Genomic DNA, 26,805 nt, shown 5'->3' with positions numbered 1-26,805 from the left:
AGTCGATCGAACTGAATGCTGAAGCCCACCTCTGATGCCCTTAAATAGTGCAGACCGCTGCTGAATCCAACGGTTACGCGGCGGTGTGTTTATTAGAAGGTTCTCGATGAGTTGGCTAACGCAAACACGCCACACGCGGCCCGCGCCTGCGTAATTCTGCTAATGCTGCGTTCTGATGGCTGCCGCACATATACACACATACCAATGCTCGTTGCAAAACTGTGTCACCTGCATAACGTGCCGGCCGGCCTTCGTCCGCCGTTTGCCATGAGGCTGGCGTATTGCGCACTGAAACACCTAAACCACAATTTCGCACCGTATTTCCTAAGAATAACCCCTTGAATTTCTGTGGGAGTGTCACGACTGTGTTGGCCGTCTGAGGCTTTGAGTTGTTGTGGAGCAGAATGACCCCACAGGTGAGATTACCTGGTCATTTTGATTTGATCACTTGGCGAAGGGTGGTCAAGGTTTGCGAGTAACGCTGAGTATTCACTCTTGTCCTGTGCTGCAGGAAGTGAATCAGAAGGGGGCCATCTTGATCAAAGAAGAATGTCAGCATAGGGGCAAACGATTCACCTTGGATGACGATGTCCAGCTGTATGTGCAGAACTGATTAACATTGCAGCCCTGGGAATTTTATAAGACAGACATTCACCACCTTGTGTCACAGTGGGACAAGTGTCTCAACAGCCAGGGTCAATACTTCTAACATACAGGTACTGGTTTCTGTAATTATGCCTCTGGCTCATTTCTTTTTGAACGCCCCTTATATTATTTAATATCCAGAAACAAACTGTACAGTGTGATTCAAAGGTCATGTTCCTCTGGACAAATAGGGTGCACTGGAACAATATCTACAAATTTTCAGAGGTATTGGTATGGACCAAAACAAGAAAAAAAAAACAGGCTAATAAATATTGGCTCTAAAATGCATACCTTGAGAGCTGTGTGTCTGTGCTGTGACAAGAAAGGTACTGTACAACAGTTTTTTACTTTGCCGTTATCATGGTTTGTCCAACAAGTGGAATGTTTTGTTTGTTACATGCCACTAAGCAGCAAGCTGTAGAGCAAAGGGGCAGTGCAGTTGGACAAAAAGTTTAAAAATCCAACAGGGATGCAGAGGCACTAATGTCAATCTGTAGCTGCACTTGTGTATTGCACAAAGTCAGCGCGTGATGAACAGTTTCTGAGAGAACCCAACTTGGGTGCAAGATTCAAATGAAAGCACAATAACATCTACATCTACATTTATACTCCGCAAGCCACCCAACGGTGTGTGGTGGAGGGCACTTTATGTGCCACTGTCATTACCTCCCTTTCCTGTTCCAGTCGCGTATGGTTCGCGAGGAGAACAACTGCCGGAAAGCCTCGATGCACACTCGAATCTCTCTGATTTTACATTCATGATCTTCTCTGGAGGTATAAGTAGCGTGAAGCAATATATTTGATACCTCAAACAGAAACGCACCCTCTCCAAACCTGGACAGCAAGCTACACCGCGATGCAGAATGCCTCTCTTGCAGAGTCTGCCACGTGAGTTTGCTAAACATCTCCATAACGCTATCACGCTTACCAAATAACCCTGTGATGAAACGTGCCGCTCTTCTTTGGATTTTCTCTATCTCCTCTGTCAACCCGACCTGGTACGGATCCCACACTGATGAGCAATACTCGAGTATAGGGCGAACGAGTGTTTTGTAAGCCACCTCCTTTGTTGATGGACTACATTTCCTAAGGACTCTCCCAATGAATCTCAACCTGACACCCACTTTACCAACAATTAATTTTATATGATCATTCCACTTCAAATCGTTCCGTACGCATACTCCCAGATATTTTACAGAAGTAACTGCTACCAGTGTTTGTTCCGCTATCATATAATCATACAATAAAGAATCCTTCTTTCTATGTATTCACAATACATTACATTTGTCTATGTTAAGGGTCAGTTGCCACTCCCTGCACCAAGTGCCTATTCACTGCAGATCTTCCTGCATTTCGCTGCAATTTTCTAATGTTGCAACTTCTCTGTACACGACAGCATCATCTGTGAAAAGCCGCATGGGCACATTGTTTTTGTAACAAAACTGGGCATACATTTTATTTTATACGCATGTAAAAGAATAGCTGTATTTATGTTACAAGGAAAACATGTATGAGCAAAATCACACTTTAATCTTAGTTTTATTCAACAATGATATAATAACTTACATTGTATGGGCTAAAGCACAGTTTAATTAAATAATAATAATAATAAAATAAAATTTCATTATATCACTCTCTTGCCGCATACAAGTGTTACTGTACAGTAATGACCCTCTCAAAGGATTAAACAAAACAGCTGCATCAGATCTCAGCCAACTGCCTATTCGATCACTAAGTATCTCATAGACAGCTGCCTCATTATGTGAGTGTGCTGCTAGCTCATTATCTTGGTCATGTTCTTGCACGGTTTGTAATTTTTTTCTCACATAGCTTGCTGTTTATTTTACATTATGGCTGCTCAGTTGGACATATGACAACACAGCTTATTACTGTGTTACTGAAGCAATAACTAAGGAACAGGTAGGAGTTCACAGATGTATAACAACAGAGGCATGCTACAAGGCAATGTTTTCAATGGTTGGTGCACTTTATACACAGGTGCACCAAGTGGAGGGTTAATATCCACTAGGTCTTGTTGAGGCAAGTGTTTCTTGTTTAGAGTGCAGCAGACATGGGAGATGACTGACCTGGCATGCCTTCCACCATGCCCACATTTTTGGACAGTCTTCTCTGACATGTGTTTGAAAACAGTCTGAGCATGATGAAAATGATGGGGGGGGGGGGGGGGGGCAGAGACTTCTTTCCTTGTTTATGATCTAGAGTGAGAGGACGATGTTTGTGCACTACTGTTACTGCATTGGCCATGTTGGCCAGAGTGGACCACTCTTTCAGGTCTGATGCGACTGCCAATACATGAACCCAGATTCATGCTCTTGGAAACATCAAAAGATTGGGACCACTTTACAATTTCCAGAAGGGTCCCCTGCTTGTAGAGCTTTCTGACACATGTCCTTAGCTGATGACACCTGAATAATCATGTCTGTACTCATCATTTCCACATTAAATATTGACATGAGTCACTAAATGACATTTCCTATTGATTCCCTGCAGTTCAGTTGCCCATGCGTTATTTGACTGGTTAGGCTGTTTATGATACTGGTAAAATTTCACATGGGATGCAATTACATGGCTGTGGCGGTGAAAGTAGATAGTTAACAAAGCACACGTTTTTATCAAAGGTCCGGTGCACTTGTTCCATGAGAGTGGCCAGTTTGCCCAAAAGCTGGTATGAACTAGGCAACATTCATGACAGAAAAACTGATTTGACCACATCTGAATCTGTTACTTGGAACATGGCGAAATGCTGCTGGAGCAGTTTCTTGCATGCCCCCTACTCCTCTGCTGACTAACCATAAGGTGGAAACAGCAGTGGATGTGCAGATGACTGCCAGGAGAGCAATGCAGACAGCAAACATTCCTGACATTTCTGCCCCTCTAACTGCTGCTTTAGGAATTGCTGAAGCATGAAATCCACCGATGCACCCGGTAAGGCAGCCCGTGATGCCCAGGATCATCATCAGTTAAGTTTTATTTCACAACATAAAAATACAAAACACCACTTACAGAATAAGTGTATTTAACAGTCATACACCACTATGTGAACCACAGATACAATGTTAGGAATGCCACTTGGCCGACATATGGAAGACAGTTCAGTAAATATAAGGAACAACACATGGGGTCAGAATAGAATGAGAATGATCACTGGGCAACGATTGCATACTTAGCTGGCAAGCTGTAAGTGCTGCTGGGCTGCCCCTCTGCAGTCATCGCACGCTGCAGCTTGGCTATAGTGCCTTCCCCTAGCTGCCATGCTCCGCAGTCAGAGAGGTTGTCTGGTGCCCAATGTCCAAGTGGTGGCTTACCACAGAATCTCAGTAAGTTCAAACTCAAATTAAAAACATATCTCATTAGCCATTATTTTTACAGGTTACATTAATATCTAGAATCGGGGATTGTGAGATTCTTTTAGGTACGTGGCAAGTAGCAGTATTTGTTGTAATCTGCTTTTCCAATAGTAAGGTCCAGAATGAATTTTCATCCTGCAGCAGAGTGTATGCTGATTTCAAACTTCCTGGCAGCTTAAAACTGTGTGCTGGAACAGAACTTGGGCCTGGGAAAGTAGGAGAAGAGGTACTGGCAGAATTAAAGGTCTGATTATGGGTCATGAGTCAAACTTGGATAGTTTTGTTGGTTAAACACTTACACAAGAAAGACAGTAAGTCCAAGGTTTGAGTCCCCATCCAGCACACAGGAAGACACAAGCAGTAATGTGTCATAAATAGGACACAGTATTTACAGACACAGGTACACACAGTTTTTTGAAAAATACTGTTGTATAAATAAGAAGGCAGCAGTTTTTTCCAAAGTAGCAGCTTTATTTTCAACGTACTAGATTAAATTTATGTAGCATAAGTGTGAATAGTGTTAAGTGCTGTAGGGAAAGTTTATTGTTAATGCAATCAACAGAATAAGTTTTTTTGGTGTCTTGTAATTTGTTAATGTATTACTTGACTTGTTCCACATTCTTGTGGTTTCCTTTTGTATGTGATCTACAAAATATGACAATTTAATGAGTAGATGAATCTGTATTAACATTTGTAATTTTAATTTTATTGCAATCTTTTTTACCTACAACATTACTTGGCACCACATTAAAATAATGTGTTCTTCCAGCCACATTAGTTCCTGTAACATTTTTGTTTTACTTTTTACACATACCAGTCCAAGTCCAAAAGAGATAGGTTCAGTTCTTTGGTGGTAATTTACAGTTTATATTTGCCAATATTACTGGTCTGTCAGTTACAAGAAAATTAAACTATATTGTTTATTTTGTAGGTGTTGCAGATATTTCCATCTGGGCTCCTTAACATGACCCCAAATGTTGCTAATTTGGCCACACATCTTGTACATTTGGGGAAAGTGCAAGAAGCTTATACTCTGTTTAAGTATTTGCCTAATGATGCAGATTATCAGAACTACAGTAATTTCTTTATTGAAGACATTGTGAAGACTAATCAAGTAAGTATATGAGATGTCTACAGAATGGGAAGTCATCTTATAATGAATTTGTGCCTATTAATTAATTATAGTTGTTAAGCAGTTTCATACCATTTTCATTTCCACTAAGGAGTGCCATGATTTTTGTACCATTTCACTTCTGGGTAATATCCAACTGAGCAGCAACTAGAAGTTATCACCTATTAAGTTATCTGTTTAGCAAGCACCAGTGTATTCATAATGTACCTTTCATCCTATACAGAATATGCACTGTTGTGAATGTGCACTGTTATGACATTTCTTGAACTTTAAGCTGTGTGCAGGTCCACCACTAAGAACCTGGACTCTGGCTTTTTGAGAGCACTGTTCTTGTTAAATGAATTATTTAGGTAACTGAATGAACTATTTGGACACATTTTCTGAATGATCTTCTTGGCTTCATATGTGCTTCCACTCTCCTATTTTCCAGACTTCACAGAAACTCTCTGGTGTACCATACTGGAGTAGTACTGCTGGGATTAGCCGCAGGACAGGTTTTGTTATTGGAACTGATCTTTTGTCTGCCTTGGCATTTTTGCTTTGGTGAAACTTTCAACTGTCTATCAGACTGGGACTCAGGCCTCTACCCTTGCCTTTTGTGGGCAGCAATGTTGCTGAATGAGTTGTAACACATGATCCATGAAATGCCTGCTGCTCTGCCAGTGCTTTCTCTCTCAGTAGTATTAGTTCACATGATATGCATGAGAGCATCTATAGCGTTGGGAATGTAGGACAGAGGTACTGACCAAAGCAAAGCTACAAGATAGGTTGTGAGTTGTGGCTGGATGCCTCATTTTGTAAGAACTTTGTGTGAAAAAGGCAAGTGCTTCAATTCTGTTCTGTGTGTTGTTTGCACATAATGCCTTGCCCGAAGAAAGAAAATTGGTTGTAGGAACCACTGGTATTTTGTTGTTATGTTCTACACTTTGCATCCAGAGAATCTGCTCTTACTTTGTGTAATGGTAGCATGATAGCTGTTTTTAAAATTAAAATTTAAATGTTTGATAGTATTGACCTCTTGTCTATGACCATGTTGTTCAATTTACAGCACTCTGTAGGAGAAGAGGAACTTCCGAGAGTTTCCCGTGAGCTTGATTTCTCTGTTTGCACTTGAGAGTTTGAAAGGGGCTTTATAATGGGTCTCCATTTTTCCAGCTGGTCAAATTGTGATTTGTGGGCCATTGGGATGTGACAGTGGTCCATTGTTGGACTGCATGAGAATGTGAGGGCAGGCATACTTGTCATCGGGGTTCAGTTAACCGCATCTGACTACCACAAAGGAGGATTGCTGAACTGTGCACCAAGCACATTGTAACCCCCGTTACCTCTGTAGCTGTCACCAGAGGAAAAGTAATGGACCCTCTGCAACATGTGTGTCATCCCGCGCCATCGGTTGGAGACCAGCAGGAGCCAGACTAGATAATTATGGTCCCACGCTTACACTGGTGTCGACACCATGTCTCTGCGTTTGAAATGCTCTCTTGACTTTGGATGAATGGTGTTGGATTGTGTTCAGTAGTTAGTCGAGGTTCAGTACTACCCTGGGTGACCATCATCGGCGAGTGTGGCAGCGACCTGGCAAGAGATGCCTCTCGTGCGACAGACACTGCTCGTCCACACATTCTACGTGTCTGTCTGAACACAATGTGCAGTGCTGAGATACTCCTGTAGCTTACAAGATGCACAAATCTACCTCCAGTAGCATACATTTGGGACTAGCTCAGACGTCAACTCCGTCCCAGTGCCAGTATCCGCAATATCGAGGACCAGTTATGACAGTTGTGGGCCGACTTGCCTTGGGAGAGGATGCAGTAGCTTATGACAGCCTGTCAACTGAATCAGTCCACACATCTGGGCTAGAGAGGTGAACATTGTATTGATACTTGTACTGCTTAGTTCTTTGTAAATTTGACTTGATTTTTGTAATCATTGAAATAACATCAGATACCCTCTCAACCTGTGAAGTTTTCATTTTGTTTCCTCCTCCCCTTGTGGGTGCTTCATGTGTTTGGCAGTTTGTGCATATTGTTGAAATACAGCATGATTCTCTGTCAATTTTACAAATTGATTGTGATTACGAAACAGATAATGTTACCGCAACACAGAGCAGATGAGCTACTGATACAGCAGTCTCAGCATTTTTCAAATCTTGATTAGGAGTTCTTGATTCGTGTAACACTAGGACTTTGTCTAACAAGCTGGATGTAATTTTCTTGCATATTGCAGTTTCTCTCTTTGCTGTATTGATGTCAGTCATATGAAACAGTATTTTTCTGCTTAAAAATAAAATAAGTACAACCAAATGAAGAATTGCTGTTATCCATTCTCTAGTTTCATGTTTAATATTTGAAGTGTGCCACCTTCCTAATTATTTCATGTATGAATGTGATGTTTTTATTACAGGAAACATCCATCATTGTAAGCATCTGCGAGGACTTGGAAAACACTGGACGCAATAGTTGCGCTCTGCTTACTGCAGCTGAGGTCGCTCTGTCTGCGAAGAAGGTGGAAATAGCACTTGGTATTTTTAAAGCCATGAAGTTACACACTTTGCCTCTTCGCCCACACTACTTCTGGCCATTGCTTGTCATTGAAGCTAGAGAAAAGGGAGAGAAGGGTAATTACTTCGCATACATTACAAACCAAATATCTTATGAAATAGAAGGTTCTGGACATTAGTAGTGCAGTTATGGTAATAACTGATCTTGCCGAAGCAAATGGAAAATGGAAGATTTGATTCATCTGTGTCCCCCCCCCCCCCCCCCCCCCCCAATCTCGTATATAAAATGTCAACAGGTGTGTGTCTGTGTGTAGTCTCAATTAGACTAACAGTTATCTGTCTCCATTTTGTTGTTTGGATTTCAATATCTGTATTGAATCTTTCACTAATCTTACCTTTGTCTTTTGTGCAGCCTATAGCTTTTACCACCAGTGTGAACTGTGCTTTAATGGTAATGTAACTGGAAAGCCAAAACATAGTAGTGAGCAGTGTACAACAAGAAATAAAATTTTGCAATAGTAGTTGCTAAATTTTAAAATACAGTATAAAGCCTGTTAGAAATAAGCTTTCCAAAAAAATCTATCAAGTGTCTCATTATGCTTGATCACAGACTGTACATTACATTCAAGGGTCTAACTTTGATTCTAGCAAGTTGTCAGTATGCAGTCAGTGGCTTCAACATCCTAGCGTATTAACACACATGTGGGAAAAGACATCAGCATTCAACACTGTGTCAACTTTACATCCTTCACAGATTACTCGGCACTGTGTGTTCTATTAGATTATCATGTAATGTGATTCAAAGTCGCAACATTCTGCTGACTTGTTATCTATTGTTATGGTTTACACGTGCCACTTGGCAAAGTTAATGTCCCTCCCCCTGCCAACCCCCCCCCCCCCCCTCTCAACATGTGTGTTAATTGTTGACAATGATAATCTGTACACTGACAAGCATTGTGCTAAGAGTGTCCTTTTTGGGACCGAGTTCCAGCAGAGTACGGAACCACAACCATCTCTATTTTCCAAGACAGTGTCTATGATTTACCAGATACCACTCCTTCAGTGGATCTGTGTCCATAATGTATGTTGGCAGCTGAGTGTAAGTGGCATTTGCTTGTCCAGACACTAGTTTGTTAGGACCAATCCCTACTATGTAGAGACTGCTGTTGTTGAGCTCCTCAGTATCTGTTTTATTAACATAGTGTTATGTTTTCAAGTACAGAAAACAATCAGATGTGTAACTTGTGGGCAACCCATATAGTGAAATTTATCTCTAGATATTAAAATTACCAATCTCTTACGTGAAAACAATACACATTTCCACTCCAGTCCTTCCCCTCTCACTCACCTTCCTCACACCACCCTCTATCCTCTTTCCATCCTTCCTCTCCTCGGCTAAATCTCTGGCAGGTATTCAGTGAACTATCCCAACAACATTACCCTTCCCTGATAAAAAGTTCACCACAGGATCAACATAGCCCAGCTTTATCCAACACTTTTTCGCCTTTTTTCACAACAGATCTCCAGTTACTTTCTCCAGTTATTTTCATTTTCATTTCAACCTCATGTTACACTCTCCACCTTCTAATACCATGTCACCCTCACAACACCCCCACAACGACCCCATTAAGTTTTATTTACATTCCCTCCGCAAACATGCCTTTACCCTAGCCAGATTACGCTCGCATATTTTATTTTCTCAGGCTTGTCTGACATTTGGCATTACCCCCAAAGGCCTCACACTTAAAGTTCCCATCTCTGGCTGCAACCCTTCTTTCCATCAGTCCCTATACCAGTTCCAAACTGAACAATCCATTGCCCTCACCCACCTAATCCTTCACCTACACATCAACTCAGCCAATGAACACACCCGTCAACTCCTATCCTTAATAAAAGTCCTCAATCTTTCCTCTCCCACATCCACACCGGCTGTTCAGAGCATCCTCCTACAGGCCAACCGCAAATTAGAACAGCATGCTATCCTTCACCTCAAAAAACTATCCAATCTCCTGGTTTCCCACCTCCGGAAAGGCAACTCACTCACCCTTCACAACTTTTCCAGCAAACTTCAACCTCCTCTCATTGCACACAAACCCAGTCTCTCCCATCTACTCAACCTCCCACTTCCAGCTCCACTCCCTCCAAAATCTCAAAATTCCAATCAACACAATCTGGAACCACAACACCATAATTCAGTAGTTAACCTTTCCTCCAAACCTCTCTCCCAATCCGAAACCTCTGTCCTATCCAAAGGCCTCACCTTCAGCCCCACTCCCAGATTCAACCAAACAGCCCTCGTCAAAGATTTACTGTCCTACACCCGTACTCTCTGCTGGAAGTATCACTTTGCCACGAAGAAAAATGATCCTAATCCTACTCCTAATGATCCAACTCCCCAAGACACTATCCAAATCGAACCCTGCCTGGAACAGTTCCGTCCTCCGTCACAGCGTGACCCACCTCCTCTTCCTCAAAATCACCCTCTCCAAACCTTCCAGGAATTTCTGACTTCCAGCCTTGCCTCTCAATCCTTCTTAAAAAACCTTAATCCTACTCCCAACATCACCACTGCTGAAGCCCAGGCTATCCGTGATCTGAAGGCTGACCGGTCCATCGTCATCCTTCCGGCGGACAAGGGTTCCACGACCATGGTACTTGATCGTCGGGAGAATGTGGCTGAGGGACTGCGTCAGCTTTCAGACAACACCACATACAAAGTTTGCCAAGGTAATCCCGTTCCTGATGTCCAGGCATAGCTTCAAGGAATCCTCAGAACCTTAGGCCCCCTACAAAACCTTTCACCTGACTCCATCAACCTCCTGACCCCACTGACACCCCGCACCCCTACCTTCTACCTTCTTCCTAAAATTCACAAACCCAATCATCCCGGCCGCCCCATTGTAGCTGGTTACCAAGCCCCCACAGAACGTATCTCTGCCTATGTAGATCAACACCTTCAACCCATTACATGCAGTCTCCCATCCTTCATCAAAGACACCAACCACTTTCTCAAATGCCTGGAATCCTTACCCAATCCGTTACCCCCGGAAACCATCCTTGTAACCATTGATGCCACTTCCTTATACACAAATATCCCGCACGTCCAGGGCCTCGCTGCGATGGAGCACTTCCTTTCATGCCGATCACCTACCACCCTACCTAAAACCTCTTTCCTCATTACCTTAGCCAGCTTCATCCTGACCCACAACTTCTTCACTTTTGTAGGCCAGACATACCAACAATTAAAGGGAACAGCCATGGGTACCAGGATGGCCCCCTCGTATGCCAACCTATTCATGGGTCGCTTAGAGGAAGCTTTCTTGGTTACCCAAGCCTGCCAACCCAAAGTTTGGTACAGATTTATTGATGACATCCTCATGATCTGGACTCACAGTGAAGATGAACTACAGAATTTCCTCTCCAACCTCAACTCCTGTGGTTCCATCAGATTCACCTGGTCCTACTCCAAATCCCATGCCACTTTCCTTGATGTTGACCTCCACCTTTCCAATGGCCAGCTTCACACGTCCGTCCACATCAAACCCACCAACAAGCAACAGTACCTCCATTATGACAGCTGCCACCCATTCCACATCAAACGGTCCTTTCCCTACAGCCTAGGTCTTCGTGGCAAACAAATCTGCTCCAGTCCGGAATCCCTGAACCATTACACCAACAACCTGACAACAGCTTTCGCATCCCGCAACTACCCTCCCGATCTGGTACAGAAGCAAATAACCAGAGCCACTTCCTCATCCTCTCAAACCCAGAACCTCCCACAGAAGAAACACAAAAGTGCCCCACTTGTGACAGGATACTTTCCGGGACTGGATCAGACTCTGAATGTGACCCTCCAGCAGGGATACGACTTCCTCAAATCCTGCCCTGAAATGAGATCCATCCTTCATGAAATCCTCCCCACTCCACCAAGAGTGTCTTTCCGCCGTCCACCTAACCTTCGTAACCTCTTAGTTCATCCCTATGAAATCCCCAAACCACCTTCCCTACCCTCTGGCTCCTACCCTTGTAACCGCCCCCGGTGTAAAACCTGTTCCATGCATCCTCCCACCACCACCTGCTCCAGTCTTGTAACCCGTAAGGTGTACACGATCAAAGGCAGAGCCACGTGTGAAAGAACCCACGTGATTTACCAACTGACCTGCCTACACTGTGACGCATTCTATGTGGGAATGACCAGCAACAAACTGTCCATTCACATGAATGGACACAGGCAGACAGTGTTTGTTGGTAATGAGGATTACCCTGTGGCTAAACATGCCTTGGTGCACGGCCAGCACATCTTGGCACAGTGTTACACCATCCGGGTTATCTGGATACTTCCCACTTACACCAACCTATCCGAACTCCGGAGATGGGAACTTGCTCTACAATATATCCTCTCTTCCCGTTATCCACAAGGCCTCAATCTCCACTAATTTCAAGTTGCCGCCACTCATACCTCACCTGTCATTCAACATATTTGCCTCTGCACTTCCGCCTCGACTGACATCTCTGCCCAAACTCTTTGCCTCTGTATATGTCTGCTTGTGTCTGTATATGTGTGGATGGATATGTGTGTGTGTACGAGTGTATACCCGTCCTTTTTTCCCCCTAAGGTAAGTCTTTCCGCTCCCGGGATTGGAATGACTCCTTACCCTCTCCCTTAAAACCCACATCCTTTCGTCTTTCCCTCGCCTTCCCTCATTCCTGATGAGGCAACAGTTTGTTGCGGAAGCTTGAATTTTGTGTGTATGTTTGTGTTTGTTTGTGTGTCTATCGACGTGCCAGCGCTTTTGTTTGGTAAGTCACATCATCTTGGTTTTTAGAACTATATTACTTTGTTATTCTCCCTTTCTTTCCTTACTCTCACCATTCTACCTTAATTTATGTGCATCTGTGTATCCTCAAATATCATTATTTTGAATAAGCTTTCGACTGTCTCCAGTTATCACTTACCTAACTGTGGCTGATAGAAATGTTCTGCTTCAAAGCTCTCTGGTAAATCCACGCGGTGTTGGCTGTGTTGTATAATGCCTTGTTGCTGCATTTCAATTCCTGTTTTTACACACACACACACACACACACACACACACACACACACACACAGGTATAAAAATAACCATCACAATAGGCACAAGAACATGCAAAATTAACTATTTAGACATTCTCCAAGTGTCATTAAATTTACATTCCCATAAATAGTTTAATTTTACATGTTCTTGTGCCTATTGTGATGGTTATTTTTATACCAATGTGTGTAAAATAATAATTTACTAATTTAGTAGTACATTACACCCTGATACATGTTGAAGACAGAGCACAACATAATCATAACTAACACTTGGTTTAAGAATCATGAAAGAAGGTTGTATACATGGAAGAACCCTGGAGATACTAAAAGGTATCAGATAGATTATATAATGGTAAGACAGAGATTTAGGAACCAGGTTTTAAATTGTAAGACATTTCCAGGGGCAGATATGGACTCTGACCACAATCTATTGGTTATGACCTGTAGATTAAAACTGAAGAAACTGCAAAAAGGTGGGAATTTAAGGAGATGGGACCTGGATAAACTGAAAGAACCAGAGATTGTACAGAGATTCAGGGAGAGCATAAGGGAGCAATTGACAGGAATGGGGGAAATAAATACAGTAGAAGAAGAATGAGTAGCTTTGAGGGATGAAGTAGTGAAGGCAGCAGAGGATCAAGTAGGTAAAAAGACGAGGGCTAGTAGAAATCCTTGGGTAACAGAAGAAATATTGAATTTAATTGATGAAAGGAGAAAATATAAAAATGCAGTAAGTGAAACAGGCAACAAGGAATACAAACGTCTCAAAAATGAGATCGACAGGAAGTGCAAAATGGCTAAGCAGGGATGGCTAGAGGACAAATGTAAGGATGTAGAGGCCTATCTCACTAGGGGTAAGATAGATACCGCCTACAGGAAAATTAAAGAGACCTTTGGAGATAAGAGAACGACTTGTATGAATATCAAGAGCTCAGATGGAAACCCAGTTCTAAGCAAAGAAGGGAAAGCAGAAAGGTGGAAGGAGTATATAGAGGGTCTATACAAGGGCGATGTACTTGAGGACAATATTATGGAAATGGAAGAGGATGTAGATGAAGATGAAATGGGAGATATGATACTGCGTGAAGAATTTGACAGAGCACTGAAAGAGCTGAGTCGAAACAAGGCCCCCGGAGTAGACAATATTCCATTGGAACTATTGACGGCCGTGGGAGAACCAGTCCTGACAAAACTCTACCATCTGGTGAGCAAGATGTATGAAACAGGCGAAATACCCTCAGACTTCAAGAAGAATATAATAATTCCAATCCCAAAGAAAGCAGGTGTTGACAGATGTGAAAATTACCGAACTATCAGCTTAATAAGTCACAGCTACAAAATACTAACACGAATTCTTTACAGACGAATGGAAAAACCAGTAGAAGCCAACCTCGGGGAAGATCAGTTTGGATTCCGTAGAAACACTGGAACACGTGAGGCAATACTGACCTTACGACTTATCTTAGAAGAAAGATTAAGGAAAGGCAAACCTACATTTCTAGCATTTGTAGACTTAGAGAAAGCTTTTGACAATGTTGACTGGAATACTCTCTTTCAAATTCTAAAGGTGGCAGGGGTAAAATACAGGGAGCGAAAGGCTATTTACAATTTGTACAGAAACCAGATGGCAGTTATAAGAGTCGAGGGACATGAAAGGGAAGCAGTGGTTGGGAAGGGAGTAAGACAGGGTTGTAGCCTCTCCCCGATGTTGTTCAATCTGTATATTGAGCAAGCAGTAAAGGAAACAAAAGAAAAATTCGGAGTAGGTATTAAAATTCAGGGAGAAAAAATAAAAACTTTGAGGTTCGCCGATGACATTGTAATTCTGTCAGAGACAGCAAAGGACTTGGATGAGCAGTTGAATGGAATGGACAGTGTCTTGAAAGGAGGATATAAGATGAACATCAACAAAAGCAAAACAAGGATAATGGAATGTAGTCTAATTAAGTCGGGTGATGCTGAGGGAATTAGATTAGGAAATGAGGCACTTAAAGTAGTAAAGGAGTTTTGCTATTTGGGGAGCAAAATAACTGATGATGGTCGAAGTAGAGAGGATATAAAATGTAGGCTGGCAATGGCAAGGAAAGCGTTTCTGAAGAAGAGAAATTTGTTAACATCCAGTATTGATTTAAGTGTCAGGAAGTCATTTCTGAAAGTATTCGTATGGAGTGTAGCCATGTATGGAAGTGAAACATGGACGATAAATAGTTTGGACAAGAAGAGAATAGAAGCTTTCGAAATGTGGTGCTACAGAAGAATGCTGAAGATTAGATGGGTAGATCACATAACTAATGAGGAAGTATTGAATAGGATTGGGGAGAAGAGAAGTTTGTGGCACAACTTGACCAGAAGAAGGGATCGGTTGGTAGGACATGTTCTGAGGCATCAAGGGATCACCAATTTAGTATTGGAGGGCAGTGTGGAGGGTAAAAATCGTAGAGGGAGACCAAGAGATGAATACACTAAGCAGATTCAGAAGGATGTAGGTTGCAGTAGGTACTGGGAGATGAAAAAGCTTGCACAGGATAGAGTAGCATGGAGAGCTGCATCAAACCAGTCTCAGGACTGAAGACCACAACAACAACAACACATGTTGTAGATACTGCATGATTTAACCCACATTCCCCATCTGCAAATCCCTGTATTTTGTAAATAAATAAAGCAACTGAGTAAGAATTTGAGAACCAACTGTTATAGGTATGAGGCACCTGGACCTTTTATTCCTGGTACTGCTATTGGCAAATAACCTTACTATTGGCAACAATAACCATTATTTCTGTTGTTGAATGACATACGACAACATGAGTGTATCAGTTAAATCCCAGCACATTTTCTATACTGGGACCGTATTGAAAATGCTTTACAGTTGTTAAAAAATAAATGAATAAACAAACATTATGAGAAACTCATTAAGAATCATAATGACTCTACCAGTCTAGTGCATGGTTACACGCTGTATTGAATGACTGTAACTGTAGTTACTGTGGATATTTCTGAATTATTCTACTGTTGCAAATATTATGAAGATGTATTGAGACAAACAGATGAAAATTACCCAGAACACACTTCAGTGTATTTCACGGTATTTAAAAGTGTATCCTATGTGAATCATCAAAGGAATGTGGAGGCTTCGTGCTTTCTCCACTCGTTTTCCTTCCTCGTGCCCCTCCTTCCCCTTCCCCCTTCCACCTCCTCCATGCCATTGTAATGTAAACTTTAATATTTCATTTTTGTAATTAGTTATGTGCTGATTTCAATGTGATCAGCCTCTTTTTCAACAATTTTTAAACATATTATAATTGTCAAACGTGTGGTCTTTTTCCAGGAGTTTTTAATATTCTGTCTCAGATGAAAGAGTTGGAGGTGAGCCCAGATTCAGACACATTGCAAGACTATGTTCTCCCATATTGCTCACTGTCAGATCCAGTTCAACTTGTGCGTAAACTACAAGATCTTGAACTTAAACTTTCTGCAATTATGGTCCCACTGCTAGCTGTACTTCTGAGACTTGGTTGTCTACAACATATTCAGGAGTTATGTGAGTAAAACTTTTTGTTTCAATTTAAGGAATTGTTAATTTCCATCATCTAAAAACTTCCAGGAATCAGTATTTATATTGTTTTGCAAAGAAATAAGTCATTCCTGGTCAATCATTGAGAGGTGAAAGCTAGGTTAAAGGCAGACCGTAATATTCCGTAAACTGAATGGGCTTCAGTTCTACAACCTTTTGGTTTCCAAGCACGTTCCTTGCCTCTAGACTATCAGACCTGACCATTGTTGCAAAGTAAACATATCTCTAACGAAGTCAATCGTTTTGTCATAATAGTGTGCTCCATGTATTTTGTGTATTCCATATCATTTTCCATTTAGTTCCTTTGTGTAAATTATTTGCACGTTTGTAAATTTATGCTATTTTCATGTTTGTTATGTGGTTTTGTTAAATATCATAACCTTGACAAATAAAAGTTCAAAAACTTCAATCAGTAAACTTAATCCCATATTTTTCTCCTGTTATAAAAGAAAAATCACTTTCTTTGGTAGGGATCACCCCAGTTCTTACAAGGAACTTGTAATCCTTCCACCATAACAGATCCGTATGTTGAAAGAGGAACAGCAATTTTAGTTAAAATTATTTGTGTAATTTTCTGAAAAACATTACACCAGTCACAATGCAGGTAGATAGTGAATGCTTTTTCTGAGCATAGAATGAGTTAGTTGCTGTTTGTCAGTAGCTGGAAATCAACCTGACTGTTTGCAAGAGGCTAGAAGCTGCTGGGGATAGATGTGCTGAGTGGGCTACAGGTTGACATGCGACATAGCTTCTAAAGGTACTTGAAGTAAAATCGTCTGCTGTGGATATTGTCTCCTCTACATGCAGTCAGTTTGACTGTTGAGTGGCTTGTCACTTCCCACTACAGTGGAAGCAGGGACCAGAAATAACTCAAGATAGTACACCTAGCCTCCTAACCAACAAGTTTGAAGTGCTGTCTTGTACAGAAATCGAAACTGAACCTGTAAGACTTGATTCGCTTGTTAGAAATACTGATGGTGTGGCCCATGTCAGGAAGAAGCAAACGTGGAAGGATAAGAACCTGTTAACCAAAATTGTTAATAGAATGCGTAATGGTGAAATCCGAATGAGCTAATCAGTATTTGCAGAGGTAATGACACCATTCATTAGAAAGTCCTCTGTCTGGTAACCTGTTTGTTTTCTGAAAACTAATCAACTTAAAAGATATCCATAATTAAAGGTCAGAGTAAGGTTGGTTGTAGAGAAGGCGAATGGCTGACTGTGATGTACTGGAAGAATTCTAGGAAAATGTAGCTCGTGTATAAATGATACACCACATACAGAACATTTGTGCTACCCATTCTTGAGTACTGCTTGTGTTTGGAATCTCCACTGGGTAGTATTAAAGGAAGAAATTGTAGCAGTTCAGAGGCATGCTGCTAGATTCGTTACTGATTGGTTTCATCAGCACTTTAGTATTACAGAAGTACTTTGTAAACTTTTAAGGGAATCGCTGGAGGGAAGAAGATATTCATTTCTCAAAACTCTATTGAGAAAGTTTAGAGATACAACATTTATGACAGATTGCAGAACAGTCCTCCTGCTTCCAACATACACCTCGCGCAATGACCAAGAAGACAAGATAAGTGAAATCAAAGCTCTCACTGGTGCATATAGCTGATCATTTTTCTCTCTCTCCTTTTGTGAGTGGAGCAGAAAAGGGAATGAGTAGCAGTAGTACAAGATACCCTCTGCCATGCACCATATAGTGGTTTGCAAAGTATTTGTGTAGAAGTAGATTGTTGGGGTTAATAAACTGCTGAAACTGAACAAAGCTCCAGGGCTCAGTTGAATTTCTATCAAATGCAGTAGTTGGAATATAGCACAGATAATCATTGACTACCGTGTATTTTAGAATATTAGAACATATTCTAAGTTCAAGCACAATAATGTATCTTGAACAGAATGACCCCTTCTACAACATCCAACTTGGATTTCAAAAACATCGTTTGTGCAAACTCAACTTACCGTATTTACTCGAATCTAAGCCACACTTGAATCTAAGCCACACCTGAAAAATGAGACTCGAAATCAAGAAAAAAGAATTTTCCCGAATCTAAACCGCACCTGAAATTTGAGACTCGAAATTCAAGGGGAGAGAAAAGTTTTAGACCGCACCTCCAAATCAAAACAAATTTGGTCCATTTTAACATGAGACAAAATTGAGGTTGAATGGATGAGGATACAGCTACAGTAGTTTGGTTCGAGTCCTAAGCTTAACAGTTAAGCTTTACCAAGTAGCCATTGCTGTGTGTCAGGTGCTCCGTCCGTATTTATACGGGTACCCTTCCTTTTTCACGTGCTTTGTCTGGTTTGAATTGATTGCTTATTTTTCTTTGATCTGATAAGCGCCGTTCTTTGTTATAGGTGTTTACATCACTCTAAGCTGAAAATGCATTATTGTACTGTGTCATGCATTGTTTGTCGCATTCTGATAATGACTGTTTACGACCTGTCGCCGCTCGTGGCATGGGTTGCTTTTGTGTGTGCTACCGTGGCTTACAATAAAAAAAAAAGAGAGGAATTGTCTCATAAGCTAAACAATGGCAAGAGACTGCTACTTGTTGTTACTTACACTGCTGCTTTCTTTGATAATGATCAACAAGAACCAAATAATAGACTGCGTATGATAGAAGATGTTCTGAACGAGAGTTTAGCGAAAATTTTTCTCCGTTTGAAAATCTTTGCAGGCGCCTCTTTAGAACATTACATTCTGCACAGAAATTAGAGTCATCTTAGATTTAAAAATCTAGTCAATTGCCTCGCTTCATTTCTGACTGTATCACTGTTCAGCAAAAGAATAATACAGATATAAACATGACATGATATGTATATTCTTCCGTGTTTGCTGTTGTCTCACTCTAGTTTCGTAGTTTATTAGGCAGACAGGATTTAAATGAGATAGCAGCAGACACGAAAGAATACATGGCATAATGTTTACTTTCGTCTACTTTTCTTTTAATTTATTTACTGATGCAGAGGTTTTGGCGCCAGTATTTATCTTTGTGCCTGCAAAGCATGCCTGTGTAGTGCTACATATATTTGATGGCAGAAGTTAGTTGTAGCAGCACCTACCAACATTTTTCAGAACTTCTGCTTACTTTGCACTCAATTCTAAGCCGCAGGCAGTTTTTTGGATTACAAAAACCAGAAAAAAAGGGCAGCTTACATTTGAGTAAATATGGTACCCATTTCTCATGTGAAACGCTGAAAGCTGTTGATCAGTTTCTTTACTTCTGGAAAACATATGGCTCAGTACCACACCAGTGCTATTAAAATAAGTCCAATCATATTGTGTACCAAACATGATCAGTGACTGGATGGAGGATTTTGTAGTAGGTAGTGCACAGCATGTTATTGGAGATGGAGCATCATCAACAAATATTGAAGCAGCATAGGCTCAGTCATAGATAAGGAGGTAGCAGATGTCGCTTCACTGGTTAGGTAGTGGAGAAAATGCTGTCAGTTCTAATATTATAGCATACAAAACAGTTATGCAGCACATCTTAGAATGCTGCTGCAGAGGAAGTGTAGCATGTACACTAGTTTCACAAAAAACTGACTATGTTATACAGTACACCAAGGTTTTTTTATGTTAAGGAATGCTTTTTAACATTATATCCATGATTAAATGTGGTATAAGAATTAATAGTCACAGTTTTGTGTCTGATTGATATAGATACACTGGCTCTTGAACTATAGTGATGGTGTATAAAAAATGACGCATCATGAAGGAATTATCCAAATGGGATGGAAATTGATAGATGTGATGTAAATTAGCAGACAAACAAATGATTACAGTTTCAAAAAAAATTGGAAGATTTATTCAAGAGAAAGAGTTTCACAAATTGAGAAAGTCACTAATGTGTTAATTAATATCTGGCCCATATGCAAGCAGTTATTTGGCTTGGCACTGATTGAGAGAGTTGTTGACTGTGCTGCTGAGGGATATCATGCCACATTTGTCCAATTGGTGGATTAGATCATCAAAGACCTGAGCTGGTTGGAGGACACTGCCCATAATGCTCCAAACATTCTCACTTGTGGAGAGATCCAGTGACCTTGCTGGCCAAGGTAGGGTTTGGGAAGCATGAAGACAAACTGTAGAAACTCTCGCTGTGTTCAGGCAGGCTTTATTGTGCTGAAATGTAAGTCCAGAATGGCTTGCAGTGAAGGACAAGATTGGGCATAGAATATTGGCGACATTCTGCTGTGCTGTAAGGGTACCACGGATGGCAACCAAAGGAGTCTTGCTATGAAAAGAAATGGCACCCCAGACCATCACTTTTAGTTGTCATGCTATATGGTGTGTGATAGTCAGGATGGTATCCAAACACGACTTCAGCTTGCAGTCTCATTGACTGAAGTAGAATGGTCTTCAGTGACAAGTCCTGCTTCAAATTGAGCCCTGATGACGAACAAAGACATGTCTGGAGATGCCCCAGACAAAAGTGGGATATCAGCCTGACTGTTGTCCGCCATATAGCCTGACACCCAGGAGTGATGGCGTGGGCTGCCATTTCATTTTATAGCAGGACCCCTTTGTTTGTCGTACACGGCACACTTGCAGCACAGTGGCAAATCAATATTCTACTCCTCGTTTTTTGCCCTTCATGGAAAGCAATACTGGGCTTACATTTCAGCGAGATAATGCCCATCTGGACACAGCGAGAGTTTCTACAGCTTGTCTTCATGCTTGCCAAACCCTACATTGGCCATCAAGGTCATTGGATCTCTCCCCAGTTGAGCCATTCTACCAGCTCAGGATTTTGATGATCTGATGCGCCAATAGGACAGAATTTGTCCCAATATCTCTCAGTAGGACAGCCAACAACTCTTAGTGTCAAGCCAAATAACTGCTTGCATAAAGACCAGAGGTGGACTAGCGCCCTTTGTCTTGAATAAATCACCCAGTTTTTGTGAAATAATTGCAATCATATGTTTGTCTGCGTATGTACATCACATCTGTAGATTTCTGTCCCATTTGGATAATTCCTTTGTAGTGCATGTTTTATTTATTTATTTCAAGGGCATTTGACTGTGTGAGAGGGAAAGGCAGATGTTTCTTCCATTATTACTCCTATAAAAATCTTTGAACTTCCTTCATAAATGACAAATGAATTCAAATGGGTTAAATTTTTCTTTGGTGCTTTATTTTTCATTAGAAACTAGTGTTACCTGCAGCTGCACTCATATTTCAGTAGTTTTGTTATGATAAGTGAAGGTGAGTAAATAAGCTATCGTATGTGCAATAACACGAGCTGCCCTCACATGTCTGCCTTTATGGGTAAGCATAGCTCGTGGTGTCCACCCCACCTCCAGCTTTCTTCTCTCCCAACCGCCCCAGTGAATGATGACACAGCGCACACAGCTGTACCAAATTTCATTGAAATCAGTTCAACAGTTTAGTCATGAGAATGTGACAGACAGAGCTACTTTCGCACTTATAATATTACTAGTTGTTACCCACAGCTGTGCACACATATTAGTACTTTTCATTATGATGAGTGATAACGAGTAAGAAAGGTATAGTATGTTCAATAACATTGTCTGCTTTCACGCATCTGCCTGTTTAACAGGTAAGCATAGCTTATTATGTGTGTGCCCCCCACACAGGATATTCAGGTACATTGCTTGTCTTGATTAATCCTGTACCCTTCCATCTAATCTGGTGGAGAGTCGCAATTCTTGGTCATTCTCTGCGCACTTCCAGGCCTATATAGGCCACTTAAATTCCAGGTTCCAGAGGAGAAGTCCATTGTCTGTCACAGTGTCCAATTTCAGTTGAGATGGTCCTGATTCCAAGGCTCCTGACCAATGTATTTTTTTGTGTGACCAATATACCTATTTTTTTTGTGTGAGCAGGGAGGTAATCCTCTGCACAACCCCCCCCCCCCACCCCCCACCCCCCCCACCTGGAGGACCAGTGGCATTACGCATGGATGCCCATCATAGAGGAATTGTGTTCCCCATGGCTTTTGATGCACCTCTGGCCCAGTTTACGACATCCTATGTAGGGTGGAATCACCTATATCGTGAGAATGTTTCTGTTCCCACAAAAGTTAATAAGACTAGCACAGATGTGTTTAGAGGAAATGTATTGTAGATTAAAGATCACTACAGACCATTTTGAAGTCGTAACTGATCATAGACGAGGAGATGCATTATCTCCAATAATTTTTAATCTAAATTAAGAAAAGTGCTGCTGGTGGTAGTGGTCATGTGTGTACAAGATGTGCTTGCGTGGGTGAATGTACGTATGTTTTCTTTGCTGAAGAAGGCTTTGGCTGAAAGCTATAATATGTAACAGCCTTTCCATTTTACCTCTCTGCAACACAGCGGGTTACGGTGAGTGGCAATCTGTCCTTTTTCTAATATTGTTGACATTCCAACCTGGTGTTTCCATTGTGAGTGTGAAAGGAGGCTGGCGGGGGTTGGGGAGGGAGTTCGCAAAGGGTGGGCAACAGATGCACGATACAGGAATGTGACATGAATGCATCTACAGGTGGCCCACGCAACGATGGGATAGAATAAATCTGTGAAGGGCCTGGAGTATTCCACAGGTGGCCCACCCAGCGATGGGATAAGGGTCCAAACATATTTCTCAAAGATACATAGTGTGTCGAGGATGTGGTAGAATTATATATTGGGAATGATCTATTTGAATATATTAGCAACAAAACCAATAAGTACTATAGTCAAAATTGGAATAGAACGAAACTGAATTTTAAAAAAAGAAAGAAAGAAAGAATTCCAAATTTGTCGACGTTACGGGACCCGAACTTAGAAAATGGTTTGGGCTTGCTATCCTTATGGGAATTGTAAACAAAGCAAGGATCGATGATTATTGGTCAACAAATTTGATATTTCGCAGAACAGTGTCCCGCAATTGATTCAGACAAATATTTTCAGTTTTACATTTTTCTGTATAATGCCAGCCAGCTTTTCAAAGTGCAATTCGTAGTTGATTGTTTTTCCAAAAAGTTTAAAGAAACTTTTAATCTAAGTCAAAATGTCTCAGTAGATGAAGGAATGATACCGTGGCGTGGTCGGTTAAATTTTAAGGTTTACAATCGGTCGGAAATTAGGAAATATGGTATACTCATTCAGATGCTGCGAGATTCGAGTATGGGAACATTTCCTTATTCAAGATATATTCTGGTCCTGGACAGCCTTTAGCAACTACAGTGATGGAACTGTTGACACCTTCTTATGGAAAGTGGCATCACCTCTACATGGATAATTGTTATAATAGTGTAGAACTTTCAGAGAAGTTACTCAAAATGAAAATTCGAGTTTGTGGAACGATACAGCAAAATAGAGGGTTTCCAGAAAAATTAAAGCACGCAAAAGTCAATGGGTTTGAAACGTGTCATCAGCGGGAAGGTGAAGTACTCATACGGGTATGGAGAGCTTCGAAAACTAAAACGATATGCATGATCTCTACAATACATAATGCCACTTTGACTGACACTCAAAGAAAATGTAGAAAAAACAATTACACAATAAAAAAACCTGAAAGTGTAGTAGACTACAACAAATAAATGAAAGAAGTGGATCGGGCAGACCAATATTTGAGTTATAACCTCTATATAGAAAAACTATAAAATGGTCAAAAAAGGTTTGCATGTACCTCTTGAATTGCACATTATTTAATGCATTCTGTACAAGTCAGTATTTCAATACAGAACATAAGAGTCTCCAATTTCATGACTTTTTTATTGAAAGTGTCTGACTTGTGGATAAAAGACCAACTAATATTATTTCCGAAACAAATAAACGAAAACGAAGAAACTGCTATGTATGTTCCAAAAACAAAAAAAAAGAACACCAAACTTAATGTGCAAGTCTTGTGGAGTTGTGTTACATCTTGGAGACTGTTTTGCTGCGTATCATATGAAAGGAGTACCAAAGACAATGCGAATAAACAAATATATGAAACAAACAAATTTTGTATTTATTTACCTATGTATATCTTCGAAATTTCATGAAAGTAGTGGAACAGGGTTGAGAACTGATGAGAACTAATGATGAGATTAGTAAAACTTAACAATTTATAATGTCCCGATAATGTCAAGAATGGCCGGCAACAAGGCAAGTAATCTGACTTAGCGCTGCCGGCGCCAAGTGAATAGATTTGTACGAGACATGCGGATGGCAAAGTGTTAATTATGGTGGCCAATTTATACATACAAATTATTGGTACAATTATCCAGGATAGCACGCATAATTACAGTGATAAAGTTAGTGATTGAATAGAGACACAAAATAGATAGTTCATATTTATCAAAAAAATAAAACAGTTCATGTTTAGTACAGTCCTTTAGCAAATTGTTAAATGCATTATACTTCGGTAGCTGATTTAGGTGAGTCCATCATACAAATAACTGAGTCCAACAACAGCTTATACACTCTTGACAATCACAACATAGTTCAGAAGAATATTCATTAATTTTACATACTGAATTCACTCAGAAGTATTTAAAGTTAATGAGCTTCGCAGTTTCCAAAACATGTATTCTCACATGCAGAATGTACATAAAATAAATCTGAGTCAAATAACGGGAGCACGTCCAGCATAGGTGTTACTTGTTAGCTCCCTAACCACGGACTGATATTTCATGGGCAGTCCCAACCTATAAAGACTGGCATAGGAACAAATTATTATTTTGGAAACTACATTATACTTTGAAAAATGGCTAGGTTGTAAATTACTATTTTTGATTTATTACAAGAACTAATGGAATATTACAGAAAATGTTACAAATTTATAAGAGTAGATGGACACTAATTTCCCTCTGCCATGTGATTCTTATTTCTTTCCTGAGTGAGCACCATATTGCAAATAATGATAGTTTTTATGAAAGTATTAATTAATTAGTTAATTAATTAACACTGTATGTCAAATGGTACAGAAAAATTAAGGTAACAAAAGTAAGTAGTTGAAGTGTAGACTTTAAGAGTATTTTGACGAAATCCACAACAGAAAATGGAACTGTTTATGAACTTACACTGAGGTGACAGAAGTCATGGGATAGCAATACGCACTTATGCTGATTGCGGTACTATTGCGTACACAAGATATAAAAGGGCAATGCATTGGTGGAGCCATCATTCGTACTCAGGTGATTCATAGATGCCTGAGACATTTGATATAGGAAATAGTTGGGGAATTCAGTATTCCGAGATCCACAGTGTGAAGAGTGTGCCGAGAATAGCAAATTTCAGGCATTAACTCTCACCATGGACAATGCAGTGGCCAACACCCTCCACTTAATAATCGAGAGCAAGAGTGTTTGCAGAAAGTTGTCGGTGCTAACAGACAAGCAACACTGCGTGAAATAACCTCCAAAATCAATGTGATATCTATGACAAACATATCCATTAGGACAGAGTGGCAAAATGTAGCATTAATGGGCTATGGGAAGAGGTGACCAATGCGAGTACCTTTGCTAACAGCATGACATCACGTGCAGCGCCTCCTCTGGGCTTGTGACCATATCGGTTGGATCCTAGACAACTGGAAAACTGACCTTGTCAGTTGAGTCCCAATTTCAATTGGTAAGAGCTGATGGTAGGGTTTGAGTGTGGTGCAGACCACAAAAAGCCATGGATCCAAGTTGTCAATAAGGCACTATGCAGGCTGATGGTGGCTCCATAAAGGTGTGGGCTGTGTTTACATGGAACGGGCCGTTTGATCCAGCTGAACTTATCGTTGTCTGAAGATGGTTTCGTTCGGCCACTTGGAGACCATTTGCACCCAGCCATTCATGGACTTCCCGTTCCCAAACAACTGTTTAAATTTTATGGCTGTCAACATGCCTTATCAGCAGGCCACAATTGTTCCCAATTGGTTTGATGAACTTTCTGGAGAATTCAAGCAAATGATTTGGCCACTCAGATCGCCCGACATGAATCCCGTCAAACATTTATAGACATTATCGAGAGGGCAGTTCTTGCACAAAATCCTGCACACTTTCACAATTACCGTATTTACTCGCATCTAAGCCGCACTCGAATCTAAGCCGCACCTGAAAAATGAGACACGAAATTAAGGAAAAAAAATTTTCCCGAATCTAAGTTGCACCTGAAATTTGAGACTCAAAATTCAAGGGGAGAGAAAAGTTTTAGGCCGCACCTCCAAATCGAAACAAAGTTGGTACATTGCAATGTGAGACACAATTTAGGTCAAATGAATGACGATACAGTAGTTTGGTTCGAGTTGTAAGCTTAGCAGTTAAGCTATACCAGGTAGCTATTGCTATGCATCAGGTGCTCCGTCCATATTTATACGGGTACCCTTCCTTTTTCACGTGCTTCGTCTGGTTTGAATTGATTGCTTATTTTTCTTTGATCTGATAAGTGCCGTTCTCTTTGTTATAGGTGTTTACGTCACTCTAAGCTGAAAATGCATTACTGTACTGTGTCTTGCATTGTTTGTCGCATTCTGATAATGAGTGTTTACAGCCTGTTGCCGCTTGCGGCATGGCTTTCTTTCATGCGCGCTACCACCGCTTA

The 26,805-nt window shown here is 40.9% G+C and overlaps 1 protein-coding gene across 2 annotated transcripts in view; it reads left to right on the top strand.

Annotated features, from left to right (window-relative positions):
* Positions 1 to 26,805, top strand: part of LOC124798044 (leucine-rich PPR motif-containing protein, mitochondrial-like) — a 175,122-nt gene that overhangs the window by 62,538 nt on the left and 85,779 nt on the right. For both annotated transcript variants that reach the window (XM_047261265.1, XM_047261264.1), the window contains exons 6-8: positions 4,945 to 5,127; positions 7,549 to 7,762; positions 16,042 to 16,254. In XM_047261265.1, the coding sequence (XP_047117221.1) occupies positions 4,945 to 5,127; positions 7,549 to 7,762; positions 16,042 to 16,254 (610 nt within the window). The remainder of the gene's footprint in view (positions 1 to 4,944; positions 5,128 to 7,548; positions 7,763 to 16,041; positions 16,255 to 26,805) is intronic.

The sequence above is a fragment of the Schistocerca piceifrons genome, chromosome 5 (genome assembly GCF_021461385.2).
Source record: "Schistocerca piceifrons isolate TAMUIC-IGC-003096 chromosome 5, iqSchPice1.1, whole genome shotgun sequence".
In the NCBI taxonomy this organism is placed as follows: domain Eukaryota; kingdom Metazoa; phylum Arthropoda; class Insecta; order Orthoptera; family Acrididae; genus Schistocerca; species Schistocerca piceifrons.
Note: the sequence above shows the minus strand (reverse complement) of the source record. Positions and strands in the feature narration are given on the sequence as shown.